The sequence below is a fragment of the Manduca sexta genome, chromosome 15, assembly GCF_014839805.1.
Source record: "Manduca sexta isolate Smith_Timp_Sample1 chromosome 15, JHU_Msex_v1.0, whole genome shotgun sequence".
NCBI classification, from domain to species: Eukaryota; Metazoa; Arthropoda; class Insecta; order Lepidoptera; family Sphingidae; genus Manduca; species Manduca sexta.
The window spans coordinates 5,187,041-5,208,538 of NC_051129.1; the positions used below are offsets into that span (position 1 = coordinate 5,187,041).

Genomic DNA, 21,498 nt, shown 5'->3' on the forward strand with positions numbered 1-21,498 from the left:
AACTTTACAGTAATATTGGTTATACATCTGAATAACATATAGGCCACATTTTATAATAATTTTGTGTAATTTGATCATAATATAACGATACATATCAAGTAAGTCGGAAACAAAAATTATCCTCGAAAACTCTTTTACGCTGGCGAAGCCGCAACCAAAGCTAGTATGGTATATATCTATATGTACTAAACATAATATTCTCTTCGTACCCTCTTTGGAAGACGGTGTTAATTTATGGATAAATTGAAGCCAATAGTTTTAGTTGTCTCTACACAATAGTTTAAGAGCTCCATAGTTAAAGCAAATAGTTTTACAGAATTTCAAGACTTCATTTTACCAACATATAAGCTTGTCAACATACTGTTATCCAGAATGTCAAAATTCTCAACCACGCAAATGAGAATTCCACAAAGTAATTTAATTCTCCGCTCACGTCGTAGTTAGTACATTTCGACAAAATTGGTTGTGTGCAAACTTAGTGGTCTTCCGACGGTGGAGTCGTTGGCTTTGTGAATACCAAAGTGTATACTCGATGTGTGCATTGAAGGAGTTTAAAATTGTGGTTTTAGAAGTGTAATTTAGTTTTTAATGAAAACATCTTACGCGAGGCGACTATGACAGCCATTGATGAAACGGACAGAGTACGGGGAAGCAAGATATTATAGATTTTCTTAAATTTCTGTTTTATTGTTGTTTCGGGTCCGTATTGACCACCGTATTGTAATGGTTTCGCCTTTGATAAAATAAAACGCAGAACTCGCCATGCATTGACATTTTTAATTGAAACAATTATCAAAAAAGGAAACTTGCTGCTGTTGCATTTAAGGTTTTTACAATGTGCCGTAAGATGGCTCTATACTTTTAATTTATTATTTATATATATTTAACGAATTTCATATATCGCTGTAACAAGTGTGATATTGAGTTGTATCACCCGAGCTAAACCACATCTCTGAAATATACTTACCCAAAAGCCTGAACGTTCCTATACTTGTCTCTCTAGCCTACTCTAGAGTAATGTTACATCACTATTCATTACAATTAGTCTAGACTTGTTTACAGAATGATATTTAATTCCCTGATCACTCTCCGATCATGTCGGATTGTCGTCTCAGCGGACTAGAGTGAAGAAACAGAGAGTGCACCTCTGTATTGCGCTCACAGTTGTGCACTATAATATCTCCTGCGCACCTGGGTGATCTTAAAACTCGGCTAGGACAAATTTCATTTTTAATAATTCCAAAAGACTATAAATGATGCGCAATATTACCCCAATCCCCAACTATCATCATCAAGTGGAGAACTCAGCCAATACCACAGTCTATTAAAATCAACAACGTAGATATCAATTGTAATAAAAACTCAAGTGTCAATAATAACAGTGGACGCGTAATCCCATCGTAAAGTTGATCAGCCGTAAAGCTACAATGAAATCATTTAACAGCGTTTAAACATATTTTGAAAGTCAATAGTCATGCGGGTATTGTCCTGCCAATGTAATATCTTTTCCAATTGCTGTTTACTTAACCGTTACTTATTCTAATTTCATTAAGTATAAAGCTTAATGAAAAAAGTAATGCAATAAAAGTTGCAAATTTTTTCTTTAATAAATTATGAGATTAATAAGAGCTCTTAACCATCACCCCTATTTAAGCTTGTTATTTCATGTCATCTCATAATATCATCTTTATAGTAAGAACATATGTGTGTATTTCGGAACTAATTTTACCAGCAAATCATAAAAGGTTTTATCTATTTTGATAAAAAGTCGCCACAAAGAGTCTTTAAAATTCAAGCAGAATAAGGAGTACGATTCCATTTAATTTACAAGCAACTATTTAAAATAAAAATATGTATTTTAATCCTTCCACAAGAATAATATACAAAGCATTGTATTTGTGCTGTGAAATATTAAACCCAATTCTAATACATAATACGATATTACAATAACGTATTAAATTAAAAAGCATTTTAACTTAAATTGAATATCACTTAATCCTCTATAACATGCTATCAGTGTTTTGCCATCTGTTTTCAGTCCGCCCACTGCAATGAACTTCATGCGATAATAAACATGTCAGCGATTTGAATAGCAGGCCCATATTATTTATCCATTCTATCAGCTTGATTGAAAATGCTTGTCGTAAAAGCACTACTCGTATTACATAGAAATGCAGATACAGATAGCAGAATATATCACGTGACTTGTTAAACTTCATCTCTCTTTGCTTAACAATTTCTTTGCCGAGAACGGAGGCAAAAATTACAGTGTTAACGCTAAAATACCGCAAAAGGCTGACGTAAAATTTTCCAATATTAATTTACTTTGAAAATAATTTTACATTTACGCATATTCAATTTTAGTTCTAAAAATACTTTATTAAATTTGTTAGCCACGGTTGGTACGGCTTTATAAAATTCTATAGGTGTGAATAGCCCTCAAAACTCTTTGAATTCAGAAATAAAATCAACGTAGTTTGCACTCTGAAGTTAATGAACTAAGTCTATAAAATAGTTATGTATATTAAGAATAGTTAGGGAGTTTAATAAAACCATCATTCGATTTAAAAAAAAATGGGCCTCTCGATCTAATCAAATCGATAGACAATAGAGAATATTAAATGAAAAACGTATAAAGGCCGAAATGAGGCCACTGGAGGCTTTGCAGTGTGCATACGGACAACAGGGCCGGAAATTATCGGTATCTATAAGAATGGTCATGGTTCAATAGTTCTATCTCCTATATATAATGGGAGCGACTATGAACATGTTTTTGCAATAACGATATAAATCTCTATATTTTGTGTTTGAAGTGAAGGTCCAAATCATTAATCTTGCATGGACTATTTGTACCTTAGCGCATTGTATTGAAACAGCAGGTGAAATTAATCTTCAAACATTTGTACGTTATTATTTATGGAGTTAGTAATTGTTAGTGGATACACGCCATAGATAAAAGTTATTGAGGTAAATTGTTGAAAATATTATGTTTGGAATTAAATACCTAATAAACGTTGAAAAGGATTAGAAAAGCACGCGTTTTCTAGCAAAAATCATATCATAAAATACATAGATATGAGTATCTTGTTATTCAATACATGTTTATCCATATATAGTGTATAGAACTTTATGTGTAGGTATAGTTGTTTAATTTTAAACCTATCTAAATGTTTGTCAAAACATTGTTTGCTAGTGTCAAGCAAAAAATCCATGGCATACCTATGCTACAAATGATTAATCATGCCTTCATACAAGTGTAGCTCGCTTGAAGCTATGGTTTTTTATAAAAATACGAGTACGCGAGTCGCAAATGAAGAAAAAGCTGCTCATTTATTCTCCGTATTAACTTTTACCAAAATAGTCTAGAATGGCACAAATTACAAATGAAACTTTGCTATGTATTTAAAGTTTTATTAAAAGGGCACTACAATGATGCGGTAATGACAAGGGTTTTTCCTATAATTTAACCGAAGGTTACTAGATCCTGTTTTTTTTTAGTCATAAGGAACAAGAGTATTATTTTGATTTCAAAACGAAAGTTTGCATTTGTGTTGCAGTGGAATGGAGTAAGTTCAAATAATAAAAACTAGGTCAATGGGAAATACTCCTAGGTTTTGATTCCCTTCTGTAATCGCGAAATATAGAAAATATGCGACATAAATACTCATAACTTTTGATAGCGATGACGTACTGCAGGTTTGATTTTTTCACAGCTGAAAGATACTATAAAGTCGAGTATTTATAATGAATTTCGACTTAATATCTCAACGTATTCTTGAGAAAAAGGGGACTTGATAGACAGACTAACAAATAGGCGGACAACAAAGTGATCCTATAAGGGTTCTTTTTAAGGTATGGAATCCTAAAGCTAGTCTGATTACCTTTTTTATTCGACTACTTCAGAAGAATCGTAATGTTATTAATGAAACAAAGTAGATTGTCTGGTTTAACAGCAATTAATTCGATAAACAAGATTGGAAGTAACCATTTTATTTCATATGATATGACGCTTATACAATTAAAACATAGGAAATCGAGTAGAACTTTGTGCATAACAATATGTTTTTTCGTTGAGTTCTATGCTCTACTACTTATATTGACTGATACTAGTGGTATAGTACAAAACAACAGAAAAACTTATGTTAACAGAACGTTAAGCAATTATAGGGCTCGATATACGCACATATACGTGATTTGTACGAACTTTTAGTACCCTCATCATAATGATAATATTTTTGTGAAATATATGAATTTAACAGACTACCTGATGATCTTTAATAAACTAATAGAATTATTTACATGACTACCACCGTAATACTGAAAATAGTCTACGATAAATCAAAGTGAACACGAATCTCTCCTTTGACAGAGTCCGTTGAGGCCACAATAAAGCTTATAGACCAGTTATCTTTGCCGTATGCACTATAATAGTACTTAATGCGAAGTCCTATAATTAAACGCGCATGCCTGCCGACTTTTACTGTCGCTCCTCGCACTCCTACCGCAGTAAACCTCTTAAGTCTTTGCCGTAGATAGAATTTTATTGTTTATCTATTAAATACGTATATTTATAAAAAGACCTGAAGCGCCGGTACCCTAGTTGCGTGTGGAAATGACTGCCGACGAATGTCCGCAGGTTCAAAACAGTCAAAATCAGAGGTGAGTGCCCACCTCTGATTTTTCCAAAATGATATGTGTATTCTTCGTGAATTATCGCTTGTTTTATTGGTGAAGGAAAACTTCGTGAGGTAAGCTGCATACCTGAGAAGTTCTGTATAGAAATTTTGAGGGTGTATGAAGTCTACCAATGCGCACCCGACCAGCGTGGTGGACTAAGGCCTAATCCCTCTCCAATAGAGGAGGCCCGTGCCCAGTAGTAGGACAGTATATAAATACAGGGCTGATATTATAATTTATCATTACAAAAAGACCTCAAAAATCAAATTAAATTCAGTGAGGTATGGTTCAAGTTAGGCTAAATAGCGTTTTGTATGTATGTATATGCTAAAAGAAAATATACGCATATTAGTTATGACAAGTGCGTAGGTATATGAATCTTCATATATGTAAAAATATAATATTACACAGTCAAAACCCGAAGGCTTCAATTATTTTTATAGAGTATAAGTGAGTCCTTTGCTCCGTTTTAAAATACTACATCATTCTATGTTGCTGGTTACAATCCTTAGGAATGATTTGCCGAGTCAACTTACGATAAACTCATCTTCACCAAAACGAACTGGAATATTGTAATTATGAATGAAAACAAAGGTTGAATGAAGGTGCTTTAGTATTAAACCAATATTATCTACTCTTTTATTATTTTATACTGTACACCTTAAAATTAATCAAATCACACTTAACATAACCTATTATAAATTCGTTTAAAACGATTACATTGGTGAAAATGAATCGACGTTACGTATGAAAATGAAAAATGACTACTCAGACACTTTATCGAATACATTATATGGTAGCATACATTGTTATATTTGAACGTAGCTTCGACGTGACCTACATGTCTGACTGTCAAGCTCATAAAGGATTTAATGGTACACATTAAGAGCATTCAGTATCCTTCAAGAAATATGTGGGTATGTCCATTTGTTGGCATAGTTTATTAAGAAAATAGGTCGTATTCCTCCCTCATTTAAGACTGCCATTATGTAATTGATGATCTTAAGTAATTAATTCGCTTCACAGATGTGCCTCGTCTGATTTCATTAATATTAGTTATTACTCGCGTACAAATGTTTATCTAGATTCTCGTCCTATATTCAAAACTCTTTAGGTACAAGTGTGTACCTATGTAGTAACAATTTTTTCTAGTATAGTTCTGATTATTCCATCGAAGTAAACAAAAATACACACAAATATAGCTAAGAATTAGTACATTATTTGATCACCATTCCGAATTAGTGAATGTAAGAAATCAAACACAATACTTTGGAATGTTAATGGATGGCATTAGCCACTTAATAATAATAATATCAGCCCTGTTATAATACTTGCCCACTGCTGAGCACGGGCCTCCTCTACTACTGAGAAGGACCAGGCCTTAGTCCACCACGCTGGCCTTGTGCGGATTGGTAGACTTCACACACCTTCGAAATTTCTGTAGAAAACTTCTCAGATGTGCAGGTTTCCTCACGATGTTTTCCTTCACCGTTAAAGCGAACGATAAATTCACCAAGAATACACACATGATTTTTTTTTTAGAAAAGTCTGAGGTGTGAGCCCCTGGGATTTAAACCTGCGGACATTCGTCTTGGCAGTCCGTTCCACACCCAACTAGGCTATCGCCGCTTAGTTACCATTTAATAACTCAGATGCTTCTTTAATTTCTCACAAAAAAGAAACAATTATGTTTTAGACTCTATGTACACGAAAGTAATAATGAAAGCATAACCTAACAATCAACGTCAATGTAATACTTTAAAAGGACTGTTTTACTTATATAAATGCATGTTTGCCCATAAAAGCCCTAACAAATGCATGTTTAGTGAAGGCACAAATTAGTAAAAGTGTTTTCTTTTTTTATTATATTATGTAAAGTATTCATTCAGCCTGGTTTATAGACAACAAATAGTTTACCTATCCTATTTCGGACCAAATGATTGTTATCGGTCGAGTTTCCAGTTAAAAGTTTTAATATTTTTTTAAAATTGGCAGTTGAATACACAGATAAACTCCATATATGAAAAATAAATATTCCGATTATAGATCAAGTCAAATTGAATTTCTTAAAATTACACAAATTAGATAATATTAATTATATTGCTATATCATTAAAAATGTAGTCTTATAATTTTTGAAAATACTGTGATAAATAAGAGAAAGAGAAAATAGAAAAGCAGAGTTTTAGTTTGCTTTTCGACATTACAGTCAACAAGATAATAAAATTTATTGTTTCGCTAAGTCATAAAACGCAAAGGTCAGTAACATTATTATAGAAAACAAATCAGTTTTATGTGACCGTAACAAATAATATATTCTTATGTGCAATCATAAACAAACACTATACGACTTTTTGTACGTCGCGATTTTAATCGGCTATCGATGTATTTTTCATAAATAAACGATTCAAGGTTACGTTTATTACAATTAAAAATTAATTTAAATAAGTAAAATAAAATTTTACCATTAACTGTTTATATTGACAAATAAAATCGGTAAAATTTAAATCGAACTATTAAAAATCAATAGATAATGATGTTTCCTTTGGCGGTTTGTAAATATAAAACATTTGTATGTATTGTATTTATACAGAAATTTAGGAAAAATATTATTATAATATGCTCTTTTTTGCAACAAATGAATAATAATTAATTTTAGCTAAGGACCCAAAGCAAAATCGTTTAACATTACCTTTAAAACAGATTACCGTTTTATATGACGAATGCCGCGTGTTCACCGCAAACGCACCGCATAATAAGTTTAATAAATTAACTCAACCTTGCATTCAATTACGTTTGGATGTATAAAATTTTAATAATACTAATTATGAAGCTGCCAAATTTGTAAATTTACGTTTCTTATTAAAAAAGAAAAGGTTTAACCTTCTTAGAGGTTAAATTTGGGCATATTTTGCTATTTCGTTCATTTTTTTGTTTTTAGGTAAAATCAATATACTTTTAAATTAACCTAAAGGGAAACGCATTTTTTGTTACGGAAAGCGAATACACTTACAAGTAACTTTTCAAAAAAAAGTTTAGTGCATTACAACAACATAATTGACTTATTGCATAGAGTTCCTATAGACTCAATTACATACTTATATTAGAAATGTGTATAACTGTAAAATAATAGTAATATCGTATTCATAAAAAAATATTTCATAACTATCGACTCTGAAAGGGCATGTAATTTTAAAACAAATATGCGGATTTTCTTTTGATAGTTCAAATAAACAACATTCCGGGAATACGGCAATGTCTAATTATTAAATTACAGAAGAGATTAATTTGCAAGGAATTATTATGTACTACATACAATTTAATAGCTCTAATTGCTTTTAAGAACGTGGTTAGTATATTTCAAAAATTAACACATTAAAATTGTATAAATAATATTGTCTTGCATCTTTGTTTAAAAATGAGACTGGGATTTTTTCTTTTTATATTAGTATCCTACTGTTTGACATTGATGTGATTTTTATGAAAGAATTTGATTACCTAACATTCCGAATTTAAAACTCATTTAATGTGGTTTGTTGGCCAACTAAATCCTTGCCAACGCCTCAACTATAGCAAGTAACATAAAGCTAGTAGTTAATTAAATATTTACGAGCAAACGATGCACCGCTACATCAATATCTAAATATAAAACAAATATTGTACTGTATATTGTTACTAGTTAGTGTTACTAAGGGATACTGGGACGTATCCTTAGTCACAGTGTATAATCATGCAGATACACTTACGTCACAAGGATAAAGTTATATAACGCTGACACTTTATTTTTTTATGTCGCGTGTTTTCGGCAATAGATTCGGCGATCGTCTTGACTCTTGATTGATTAGGGCACATTTTCATTCTGCTTTAAACAATTTATTGTCAGACATGTAAAGCTATTGTACTTAAAATTAATCAACCAATACATGTAATAAATCATGGCTAAGTAAAATAACAATAGATTTGTGGGCACCGCGAGACGCGACAATCAAATCTCTCCGTACAACATTTATTAACGTATCGATTTTGAAACGCTACACCGCGTAGCATTTTACGTAACGTCGCGATAAAACACTACTCCTTTCTACTGACAAACCATAGGTAACCCACATAAATTATTTGTGTCCGAGAATAACTCAGGCAATGCTATAGGCGATCATGTGTTTTCGAGGGTGGCCATGTTTTATGGTGTTGACAGAAATTATCAGCATCGCGAATGTGATGTATGTAATATACCCACTTTGAAGATGTATTGTCTCTATGAGGAGAAGCACTTTATTTGGATAAAAGAAGGATATTTGAAGGATTTGTTGTGTAGGTTAATGTTATTGATCGCGTGGCGCGTAGAGGGCGCGTGGTTCGCGCGAGCGGCAGGTTGCGCCGCGACTGTGGGGCGTCGGGCCCAGCCGCCAGCCGCCGCCGCAAGCCGCCGGCCGCCCGCCCTCACGTCCTCTACGGCTGCGCGGCTTATATTTTGACCCGCAGCCGTTGCTGAGAGTATAAGATGAAACCATCCACGTAAACGCTGTCGATACACTTATTGCACGTTGTTAACATGGATTACAATTTTATTTTTAACTATGAGGTCTGATAGAAGCTTTATAAAATGAAATCTTAATTATAATAGTAATGGAAAAGTAACTATATACTTTACTTACAACTTAAAAACATTAAATTTGTTTTAGTTTGTAGCATACCTAATTACTTATATGAAAAGCAATATAATGGAGTCAATTAATATGTTCACGTATCTCAGCTAAATACAGCTAAACATTTTGATGCTGGTTTCATTATATCTAGTAAAATTTTACCGACTATAAAAAATGTTATAAATACAAAGGGAGTAATGGGAGTGTATATCTCATATATTCATAAAATTATATTATGCAGATGCAGTCAGTGGCATATGCGGTTAATACATACCTTTTTATTTAGTATGAAATAGTAAAATATATACTCCTAATCCACAATAAGATACACATATCAAGTCTTGACTAAAAAGGACGAAAAATTTCCCGTCACACAGCAACCAATGCGGAAAAAATGTTTCTTTTCTTGTTTCTAAGTCAATGAGTTTTACTCAAACATGTTTTCTATAAAGGTACGTAGCCGCGCAGTTTCCTGATTCAAAACAGGAAACTGCGACTGTGAGAGATATATAAATACTAATAAAATCAGACTAAATGGCAATGAACTCGCTCCCTATTACAAGAGACATGACGTAGGTATGTGCATAGATTTATTTCTTGTGGGTGTAATACGTCTCTGCATAAAGAAAAAGACATTATGGTATGTTATATTGTAATATGTTACATTAAGTATTTAAACCACAGTAATCCCATAGAATACTGCAATAAACATATAATTTATGCTGTTATTTGCAATATTTATAAATAAAACAACTGACATTATTTTACAACGTGAATGCCACAGTTTAAACAGGGGAAGTCGATTGTTTTGTTATTTTCCATAGCGCAACGTTATTCAGATTTTGAAGACTCGAATACAATGAAGCATATTTTTTCTGCTTTAATCTTAGTTACATGCCGGAACCCAGTGCGCGTACATAACGACGGAAAAATACTTGCATATTATCTCTGACTGAAAGTAAAAATAAATTACAATGTCGGGAGTATTATTTATTGTTCTTGTACCACGAAAGGAATACGAAGTAATATTAAATAAAAACATAAATAAATCAACAACTATTTTCGAAAACGATAAACGCAAGACAGGCAAGAAAACCCATCTTCCGATATCAAAGTGTATGTCTACACATTGTTTGGAAACGAACAAAATTCCTCCTTTATACAAAACTCGGAGCGAAAATGTTATAAATGTAAGTGACATGCGCAAAAATACAACGAAAACCTATCTAAAAGCGTCTTGGGAAGAAATGAAGCAAATGATGGCGTTAAAGAAAAATAAATTGAAAATTTCACGTTCGGTGCGCGGTGTTGATATTCTCGGAGCTTTTCACTGGAAGACACCGCTGGAAATAGTAAGTATAATAAGTTATAACGTATTCAGGAAAGACTTTTATATTTCATATTTATATGTTTTTTTTTTCATCTAAAGTCGTGGAATGAGGAATGTTAGTAACTATGACATATTCGGAAAAGGATTAAATAAAATTATTGAATGAATTATTTTTTTATACAAGGTAGATGTTAAGTATTTTACTTTTTATTTTTTCTTTCTTGTTGAACGAGTATCGGAGTTTTATTAAGTTGCATAGCCCTTGCATATAATAAGTAACATATATTATAAAAATTGACAAAAAATACCCTTTGTATCTTCGAGTTTATGCATCTCTCCTTGCCTTTTAACAATGATATTGTAGCAAGGTTCCAATTTTACTCTCAAAAGAGAGTAGTCTTTAGGCAAACTGTTCATAAAACAATGCTTTAAAACGTGGATGAATAGATTAGCTGATTCCACGAGCCAAAGAAATTGGGAATTATCATTGGTCATTATTAAACTTTTACTTATGCACTAATCCAATTTAATTTACTAATAAAATATTATAAGAAGGAAAATAACCACATAATATCACGAATGTGTTAAGTAACTTCATTCGTATAAATGAAGGTATGTTTTCTCACTAAACAAACTATACGTGACATAGAGCACCCGAGGGATTGACCGCCATTTTTTCGATTTCGTTAGAATGTTACTTTTGATACTAGTGAAATAAAGGCCTCGAGTAAGAATGGTATTGTGAAACTTAAAAGATACACCTTAAAAAATATGTATTGTAACAAACAACAGTAGGCATAATTTACGCATATATTTAATGAATATTACAATAAAAATATGGACTTATTTAATAAATATAATAATATTCTCCCTATATTAAATATTTACGCATATGTTTGATCAATATTACAATAATAAATATGTATTTAATAAATATCCTCCCTATATTATATACTATATGCTCTCCTTCTTACGGCCAATACCCTGGCTAAAAGGTTTAAATTAGTAGACTTTATTCACTATCATAAAAAAATAACACGATCCCGTCACCACTCAGCCGTGAATTCCAAACCTATAAATAGCAAATGCAATGAACCGCTTATGGTTATGGATGGAAAGGCAAAACAGTTATGAACCCATCTAAAGTTATGAAACTAATAAATCAATTTTCCAACTTATCTAATGGAATCATAGAAACAATTAAATTCAGAAACAACGTTTACTGATGTTTTAAATGTCAAAACGGAAGATAAATTAAATAAAAATGCCTACACTATACCAGCAATTACACAAATCATTTTATTTCACGTAGATCTACATGCTCTACGATATTACATGTTGTTAGTAACCTACAAGTTGGATGTAAACCTAAAGTGTTGTAGTTAAATACCAACTTGCATCATCATTATGGTCATTATAATGCCATTGCCGGCAGACAGGTAATTACAAAATAAAATAGACAATTATACGAATTTTCAATGACTTTATGCAGACTTTTTTTAACCACACATTGTATTATATAATTATTACATTGTTTTTTAAGATATACGCTAGTTGTAATACGCCCGAAAAACTTATGAAAGAATAATAATTAATATATTTTTGGATCACAAATTACATCTGATAGTATTATTAATTCTTAATTTTAAAGTTCTTTAGTTTACAATTACATTATTCACAATATGGCTGCCATTATTTTTATATATAGATGGCATCATCGCGTAATATTTCTAGGTACTTATTATTTATTATTAGCAGAAAAAATTTAGTGACATATTAAAACAAAAAATAATGCGGCTAAACAACTTTTTTACTTTTCATTTATATTTTGCAAATTGTCTTATAATACCATGTATTATGTGTAAAAATATGTGAAACATTTGCACCACTCTGTATAACTAAGAAACACCACATGTTTCTTCAGATTCTACCTTGTAATACTATTTATCTTATTAAGCCTGCAGGCAATAAAACAAAGGATGCGGTTTTAGACATTTTTAGAATGTTTACAGAAATTATTAGAAGTTAATTAATTAGAGGGTTTTTTTTTAACAAACCGGAAAAATACTAACCTCCAAAGTAATTCTGTATTAGCTTAGTATTAAATGAAACCGCTAAAGTGTTTACAGTATACACATAAAGTAAATCGCAAGCGTTTACTTATTAATCATTTATATTGTATGTTTTCTGGTGGTACGATATATTTTATTTCTGCCCGGATAACGACCACCGGTACACAAACTGTTAAAACCCGCCATAGTGTCCCACGTAAGTGTGTTGCGTTCCGGGATCGGCCTGGGTTCTAACAGGCCGGCATAATTGTGTCGATTGTCGAGGGGTAATCATCTCTTGTCAGTCGACATTTTATTGGACCCCACTCCATTTACCATTAGGTGCAGTGAGATCACTTTGCAGTGCACGTATAAAAATGTACGTACCTACGACGAAAATTATAAATCCTAACACTTTTAAAGTAATTATCCAAAACAATAGGCGATTGACGTCAATTGCTTGCCATACCATTGTTATTTGTATAGAAGAGTCAATTCCACAATTACAGTAAAATCTGGTAAGAATGAGAGTAACTAAAACTCTTTTAAGTACTCCTTTCGAAACCGCTGATATTTATTTTTAAATTGTGTAAGAAATCCTATATTATTTGTTCTTTAGTAGTGGATGCCACGTACTGCAGTGCAGACTAGAATAATATGTTATTTCAATTTGCTAAATGCAATCGTTGGACGTTTTAGATTTGTAATATCATTTATCCTGAGTAACTAAATAATAAATGAATGAAGAAGGAATTTTGTTTTTTCATAAATATTAAATTTACATTATTATTTTATTTGAAAATGCCAATGTAAGAATTACTTTCAAGCTTTTATTTTTTAGTTTTTAGTTGTATTAATTGCCTGGGTAGCGAAGTTGTATTTCGTGCGCGGTACGACTACCGCTACTAAGATCTCGGGCTCGAATCCCGGGTCGGGCAACGTGATATTCTTTTTTCTACTCAGTAACATCACACAAGGCAAAAAGTGGGTGTTGTAGTTACATCTCTGCGAACCTTTTCGGAGATAAAAGAGTGATATGTGTGTTTACATTGTATACAACGTCTTAATGACCATAAATTTTGTTAGAAAGAATATAATTAATATTCGAGTAAGTACATTACAAATCACAAAACCAACTTGCAGCTATCACAATCGAACAGCGTAAGTTATAATAGGTCCTCAATGTTATCGCATACAGTTTATTACAAGTAGACCGTTGCATTAGTACTATACTTGGCCGTAAATCCTGGTACGCATCATTGAGCTTTCTGCGAAACGTGCCCGGGGCACACCGGAGATCTGGCTAGTAATTAGATTAAGGTATTAAACTCGACTTATTACCTCGGCGTTAACTCACTGTCTGTTACAACTACAAGCTATATTACCAATAGCTTGTGAACTTATCTAGGACTTTTATACACGTGACCACGTGAGGTATCGCTGGTATATATCATTTCCATATATTTCTTTATTTTCAATTAGCGTTAACGAATGTAGAAAGATTTCTTATCTAAAGCCTTGTACATAGTTAAATTGGATAGTACGTAGATTGCCACATTCATTCATTTGACCAATATGAAGTATGAACTCAGGGGAAGAAAATAAAGATGCCAAGAAATTGTCTATGTCTTTTTCTACTAGTCGTTATTCTATTAAAAAGTAGAGTCATAAAAGATTTGACTGACTTTCTACGATTGGCCACCTCCCAGCAACTCTCTATAAGGGATCCAATCTCAGATAAATCGCGAAGAAAACAATTACCTATAATAGTGTCAAATTTAAGTAACTTCGGCTATTCAATCAAACACAGTCTGGTATAGTCGAGTAAACACAGCGAACATTTTGCCATGCAGAACTGAAATCTATTTATAAAGGGAAAATGACATGCATGTACATATTTGGGGCGCTCAGAATAGCATTCCTAGAATGTAACTTATAGAGTTAACCACGTTTTAACTCTCGTTATGTGCAGTCTGTATCAATTAGTTGCTTAACTTATTTATCGCATTTTAGATTCTGCTGGAAATATTGGAACGGCTTAAAATACATAATGCGACATGGACCTCGACCAAAGACAATACTTCTTATCAGGTAAAACGTTTTATAATATTGTTTTAGATGTATTTAGGTTTTATTCAAAATACTTTTTCGTATATAGTATGAGGCAACGTATATAATATTATGTTCATAAACTCATAACCACTGCACCCTCGGTTCGCCAATCTTACTTTTGTCGATATTGTTGCGCGGCAACCCCCCTCAGGCATACAATGCAATCTCGAGAAATAAACCGCCGACTCGTCTGTCTACGAAAATAAACAAAAATAATATAATATTGTAAGATAAACAAATCTATAACAGGTTGGCATAACTCTATAAACAGGCGAGAATCACAACTTTTGTTGATCGACATTACATTTTGATACTTAGAAGATTATAATACGGTTCTAGTGCAGTCGCTTTTCCGCACCCATATAATTCTCCTAAGATAGACATATTCCATTTACCAGGTAACTTTCACGCTGGAGTCCGGTAACTTGTGCGAGGAACTGCTGCAAGTGTTGAGAACCTTTGGCATCGGGTCACGACACAAATCGTCAGTCAGCGTGGTGCCGTGCACACTGTGTTATAAATCCAATAACCACACCCGTCCCACCGCCGAGCAGGACAACTTCATATACGGAAAGTAATCACTCGAAATCATAAACTAAAAGCATAATTTATGAGCCCGTCTGTATGTGAGTCTTTTACCGAAAAAAAGTGCTACAAAAAACGTAAATTTTTCAGAAAAGTAGATTTATTCCTGTAAATAATATAAAAATTAAGCCAACAATACCGCGCTAACCGAGTTTTTATAAATGATATTCGAAATTTATAATGCGTGTAGAAAATAAGTAAATCACATTTCTGCAATCTCAAATCTTTATTTTGGTTATTTATTTTTTTATAATGTGGATATTATTTCATAACGAAAATGCCATTAAAATTGTTAAATCTGTATATTATATCATGTGAGGCAGCGGCTTGGCTGTGCCTCTGGCACTGCCGACGTCCATGGGCAACGGTAACCACGTACGATTAGGTGGGCCTTTAGTTCGACTGACAGAAATAAAAAAAAATGTTAAATCCGTGTATCTCCTCCTAAAGTACACACTAATAAATAGGCCATTTATAGTTAATATGGGATATTTTTTTAGTTTAAATATTTCAAATACACCTAAAAATAAATTATTCTTAGATGTTTGCAATAATCCCGCTCGTAACTCGCGTGTCGCCATGTATGGAAAAAAAAATTCAAGGCCGTTTGCTCGCTGAAGGTCTTTAAATATGAAAGCTTGATAATATGAAGTCTTTAAAATTTAAAAAAAATATATATAAAAAAACGCTCACTAAAGTGCAATTGCCAAACTCTAATAAGATAGTAACATCGCGGAATTTAAGAGTAGATAAGGTCCCTGCTTCTGCCAACAGCACATTGTTGCAAACTTCTTTAATCTCCGGTCCTCGCAAAACACATTAAACCTGAATCCTTTCCATAATACTAGCTAAGTTACGGTACGGTAACTACTGTAAGATCGGCCACTTTGGCTTAAAAATGCAAAAAGAATCTCGCTTACAGACTATGTTTACTTAAAGCTATAAATCCGCAGAGAACCATAATATACGCTATGATGAATTGTCTATCTAGTAGTAGAACATTTATTTGCGTTCAAGTATTGATTGAGCAGCATTAGGTCAGCGATTTTAATCAGTCACCCATAATTGGGTATTGATCATAGCCGCTCTTCAATTTAGTTTGCAATAACCTAAAAATTCGTGACGCGACAATTCTGCGTGCTTTAAATTAAAATCTCTTTAGAGTCTTGTAACTACTTATAATTAACTCATATTACGAGCGCATAATGATAATTACTGACCCGGAAAAAACAGGACGTTATAACAAAAATGTTTTTTCCGTAGTGACCTAGAACTGGAAGCCACGTTTCATTAATGCCAAACACAGACACGGGCCGTATTAGACCGCTACACGGCCCTGGGGAATACTAGCCAAGCGAATTTTTCCGTCCGATGTTATGCAATAGATTTACGTTATTTTTATCCTAACACAACTTGGAGACAACCAAACCAAATACTCTCTTAAAACGTAGGCGGTGGCCTTAAAATCTTTACATGTAGTAAATTGCGTCAGATAAGGTATATTATAATATTTTAGATATAATAGACGTATTACAGATTTGCCCAAACGTTCCAAATCCAGTATCTTTAGAATTTTCGAAATTTTTATGGTGATCACTATTCAATATATTTAAAACATGGCACTCTCCGATCATCGCTTAGACTCTCGACATAGGAAGGGGAAAGTTAATTTTCCCCTAACACTATACTATTATTATTATTAGGAGAACCCTGTTCTAATTACCATTATTGTTTCCAGTGTATCTAATTCTGCATGGTCTCGCTTCTCTTCATCCGTTAGAGCACGTACAAACTTGGCGCAAGTAGTGCAAGAAGTGAAGACCGATGCAACATTGACATTCGATTGGTTGTCCCTTCTGACGGTAGCTGCATTTGTTGCTGCAATCGGGCTAGTTGAAAACTCAACAGTTGTGATTGTTGCTAGCATGCTGATTTCGCCATTAATGGTAAAAAATATTTAATATCATGGGTATAGGTGCTTTGCTGCTTTAACGATTAACAACTATCTGAAGCTTTCAAACTTCTTAGAAATTTGGAGACGTGTGAAGTTTTACATGCAACAATATAATAGATCATAATTGATGGGTATTAGATACAAGTATTTAGCTGTCCATAATGCTATTCATTGTTATCTTGGTGATCTAATTTTAAGACAATAATGCTATCGTCTTAAAATTTGTTATTTTCGTTGCCTGTTTAGTTTAGTGACCTAGGAGCAAGATATATCTATGAGCTGTGGATTAGGCGGACCTCGGTTTGAATCGCAGGAAGGGAACAGTTAATGAATTTTTGTATAAGATTAGTCAAGGTTTGAATCCTTCAGACGGGTTAACGTCAGGCAAGCGACCGTGTGTAGAAATAGGACCTAAGCCAAATCCACCATAACTCCTCACTGTGGAGTCGGTCCCACAGCTGATTTGGACAAGGGCAGGTAGAACAAGAAGAATCATTCATTCCAATGCATTTTTTTTCAGACTCCAATAACAGCAGCAACTTTAGGCACAGCAGTCCGCGATCGCTCCCTACAACGTATGGGAGCGATGCATGAAATGATGGGGTTATTTTTCTCTTTGGTTATTGGCTTCATCTTTGGCCTTGTTATTTGTGCAATCGATGAAAAGTACGATGTTGTGGGCGAATGGCCTACCCATGAAATGATTACAAGGTTCATAATTTTCCTACATTTTATCATAAATCATAATTATATATGACTCGTCTAATCATTTCAAATTCATGGAATCATCATAACATTTAACATAGATTGTAAATTTTTGCTTATTATAAATTGTTATAACCATAATAAATAAGGACACAATACGTAAATATTTGTAATCTTACTATTAACAAAATATATAGTTATAGACAAATCTAAGTGACGTAGCTTTCGTAAAGTATTTAGTTACATCTTTATTGGTCACAGATACCTATTAATACTTACTATTTCAATTAAACAAAGTACAAAACTATTCGAATAAGTAAAAAACTATTCGAATTTTATCGCGGTGTTTTATATTATAATTTTCTCCGATATTTCGATGACTTGCAGCCTTCATGATCCGCTCCAAGACAAACAGTTTTATTTCGATCTACAGATGATTTTAATGAGAAAACAAATACTAAAGATACATCAACTTTTTCCAATGCAGATGTGAATTACGAGCATTATGGATAGGCATTTTGGTGGCAATTCCAAGCGGAGCGGCAGTAGCGCTCGCCGTGCTGGGAGAGTATACCGGCTCGCTAGTCGGAGTCGCCATATCCGCCTCGCTATTGCCTCCTGCTGTTAATGCTGTCAGTATTATTTAAAAGATCAAAATATTATCTTTCTACGCGTGTCCCATTTTGTGTCAAGGTTCGCAACTTTTAGTTTAGATTCTATCAGCGGGTGTAATTGGTCTTTCGAGAATATAGATGGATAGTGCTAAAACTATTATGTAAGTCAAATACTTGACAATCATAAGTAGATGCCTATACCTACGAAGAGAATTAACATCTTATAAAAGATACAAAATAAATTGCTGGCTCAGTTCCTATGTTAATATTTATTAATGTTGAAGAAATTATAAAAAAATCATATTTGTAAAAAAGAGTAAAAAACCTTAACTACGATTCCATCTTTATTTATCTTTCGGAATTATTCGAATTTTTGACTGAACAATATGAAGAAACATGCGATATATATAATCCAATTTGCACATCATATGTCACATTATTAGAAGAACCTTGTAATAGTGAGCCATCTAAATATCAACCTGTGCTATAAAACTGCAAGAATAAAGTTAACCAACGAAAAATTCCACATTTGCATGCTTTGCAGGGCCTTATGTGGGCAATGGCATTAGTCCGCCTAATATTTCCAATGGAAGCGAGTAGGTGGGTAGTAACTCAACCTGTTGAACTCGCAATGCTCGGGACCACTTCCCTGTGCCTCACATTGCTTAACATCATGTGCATATTTCTCGCTGGAGTAGCTGTTTACAAGGTAATTAATGCCTATAGAATTCTCGCAAGCAGGGGGACTAAACAAAATATAGAGCGTATTTCGTTTAGTCTTCCAACCAACTCCTAAATTTTTTTATAATAATAAGATATAATAAAATTGTAACAGCCAATGTTCGCATATTATACATATTTAAAAGAAACTTAATTAGAGCAACAGTAACCAGTATTTTTTTTATCATTTTTGTTTTTATTTTTTTTTTTGTCTGTCTGTACACTACACCAAAACTACAACATGGAATAAAATTCAGTTTTCACGTAAGTATGTTATGCTAGAGATCTAACTTAAAATAAAGGTTCCATTTTATTCCGAAAAAATATAAAGCGAGACTTATATTCTTGAAATACTTTTTCATTTGTGAACACGTTCGATTTTGAAATTTAACCTAGAAATAAACCAAGTGTTAGATTGACATACGAGATATTATCTACGACGTAAAAATACACAGTAGGGCCTTTATCCTAGGAAAATAATGATGTGGATTGCCGCAGAACAAATACTGCTAGATCTGGTCCATACAAGATCTAACAGTATTTGTTTTAAGTTTACAAAATATTCTATTGTATTTCAGATAAAGGAAGTCTGCCCTTTAGACAAAAAAGACATTCCATGGTGGAGGAAAAATTCCAGTTATATGAGAGGTGCTCAAGCAGGCGATGACGTAAATGAAAATTCGTTTACGTGGGATTCTTTCAAGTAATTATTATTATATTCAATATTATAGTGTAGAAAAATCAACCCAAAACGGCTGTCGCCCCATGCGCCTCAGGATGTCAAAATCAAAATGAGAAAAGTGTAAATTGAGATTATCTATTCATAGATAAACTCAATTTCATTTATTTTTTTATACATTCATAAAGAAAATTATGTTTCAGATTACATTTGAGACGACTTGTCGGTGTAATAATAAAACTTAAGGCGATACCTCAAGGTCCATTTTCATACATTTTGTTTCACCTTTAATCTGGGTAACTAAACAAGTATTGGCAAGTAAAGAATTTAAATTCACGTCTAGTTAGTGATTAGTTCTCGCTGTTGAAAGAAAAACGTAAAAATAATTAATAATCATGGATATTTCGGCCTTTAAAATTTCGTCATATTAAATTTTAAAGGCCGAAATATCCATGATTATTAATTATTTTTACGTTTTTCTTTCAACTGCGAGAACTAATCACTAACTAGACGTGAATTTAAATTCTTTACTTGCCAATACTTGTTTAGTTACCCAGATTAAAGGTGAAACAAAATGTATGAAAATGGACCTTGAGGTATCGCCTTAATTTAATTTTCACTCCTTGAATCCATTCATGCTGATGTAAAACGATACTTTAGAAACGGAGTATGAGTAATGTTAAGTGTTAATTAAATATTTTTATTCTAGAAAAATTGCTTCTGATCCATTGAAGAATATTAATGAAGACACGAAGACCAGTGAAGAGTTATTGGAAGCAAATACAGTGGCCTATCGTCGTCGTTTGAAAAATCAATATTGCTACCATAAAAAACCATAGTAAGCAAACTTCATCAAAATTAAATAGAACATTAAATTATTGTAAAAAATATTTTACCAACAAACCATGTGCGTAGGTAATCGTTTCCTAAGACGAAACTACATACTTTAGTGCAAATATCTGCCTATTTTGAGTTAATACCATAATATTATTCTGAATTTAAATTTATTTGAAGTAACACTATTTTGGAATTCGTAGTCCCAAGTTGAATGAAAGATATTACTTCTTTTTCGTGCGTATTATCGATCCCGCCGATACATAAAAAATGCACAAACTTTCATATACGTATGCATAATTTTGAATTCACAGTTTTAATGAAAGCTACGTAACGTCGAAAATTGAACAGCAACCTAGCAAATTTGATGTAGAAAACCCGGTGTTGAATAAATCCAATCACGACAGTGATAATAATAGTAATGTGAGGAATAATCAAGAAAGTGGTACAGATAAGAATATTCGGCCAATATTAGAACGATCGTTTAAAATAACAATTGATTCAAAGAAACCTGATGTTTTTATAAAGTCATTTTACGACGTGTAATATCTACAGGGTATAATATAAAATTTAAAAAAGAAATTAATCATTT

The 21,498-nt window shown here is 32.8% G+C and overlaps 2 protein-coding genes across 5 annotated transcripts in view; one reads left to right on the forward strand and one right to left on the reverse strand.

The window, feature by feature from the left end:
* LOC115440044 (sodium/hydrogen exchanger 3) overlaps nucleotides 1–9,047 on the reverse strand; it is a 39,957-nt gene extending 30,910 nt beyond the window's left edge. For both annotated transcript variants that reach the window (XM_030164182.2, XM_030164180.2), the window contains exon 1: nucleotides 8,914–9,047. The gene's annotated coding sequence lies outside the window, so the exon portion shown is untranslated. The remainder of the gene's footprint in view (nucleotides 1–8,913) is intronic.
* Nucleotides 9,048–9,750: 703 nt separating this feature from the next.
* LOC115440049 lies at nucleotides 9,751–21,484 on the forward strand. Of its 3 annotated transcripts, none has more exons than XM_030164187.2 (11): nucleotides 9,751–9,962; nucleotides 10,147–10,674; nucleotides 14,717–14,794; nucleotides 15,214–15,389; nucleotides 17,139–17,346; nucleotides 17,875–18,065; nucleotides 18,547–18,691; nucleotides 19,218–19,382; nucleotides 19,972–20,096; nucleotides 20,782–20,910; nucleotides 21,221–21,484. In XM_030164187.2, the coding sequence occupies exons 2-11, from the start codon at nucleotides 10,297–10,299 to the stop codon at nucleotides 21,450–21,452; spliced, it is 1,827 nt and encodes a 608-aa protein (XP_030020047.1). In that variant the 5' UTR covers nucleotides 9,751–9,962; nucleotides 10,147–10,296; the 3' UTR covers nucleotides 21,453–21,484. The 3 variants fall into 3 exon arrangements, with proteins under 3 accessions (XP_030020047.1, XP_030020049.1, XP_037294658.1); XM_030164189.2 differs by having other exon boundaries at nucleotides 10,213–10,674; XM_037438761.1 differs by having other exon boundaries at nucleotides 9,751–10,674.
* The last annotated feature ends 14 nt before the right edge of the window (nucleotides 21,485–21,498 follow it).

What these genes read in the sequence shown, in the direction of transcription:
- LOC115440049 (XM_037438761.1), top strand. Translation starts at nt 10,297, where the DNA reads ATGTCGGGAGTATTATTTATTGTTCTTGTACCACGAAAGGAATACGAA. An exon ending in TGCTGATTTCGCCATTAATG is followed by an intron (nt 17,347 to 17,874) that starts GTAAAAAATATT and finishes ATTTTTTTTCAG; the next exon opens with ACTCCAATAACAGCAGCAAC. An exon ending in TTTACGTGGGATTCTTTCAA is followed by an intron (nt 20,097 to 20,781) that starts GTAATTATTATT and finishes TTTTTATTCTAG; the next exon opens with AAAAATTGCTTCTGATCCAT.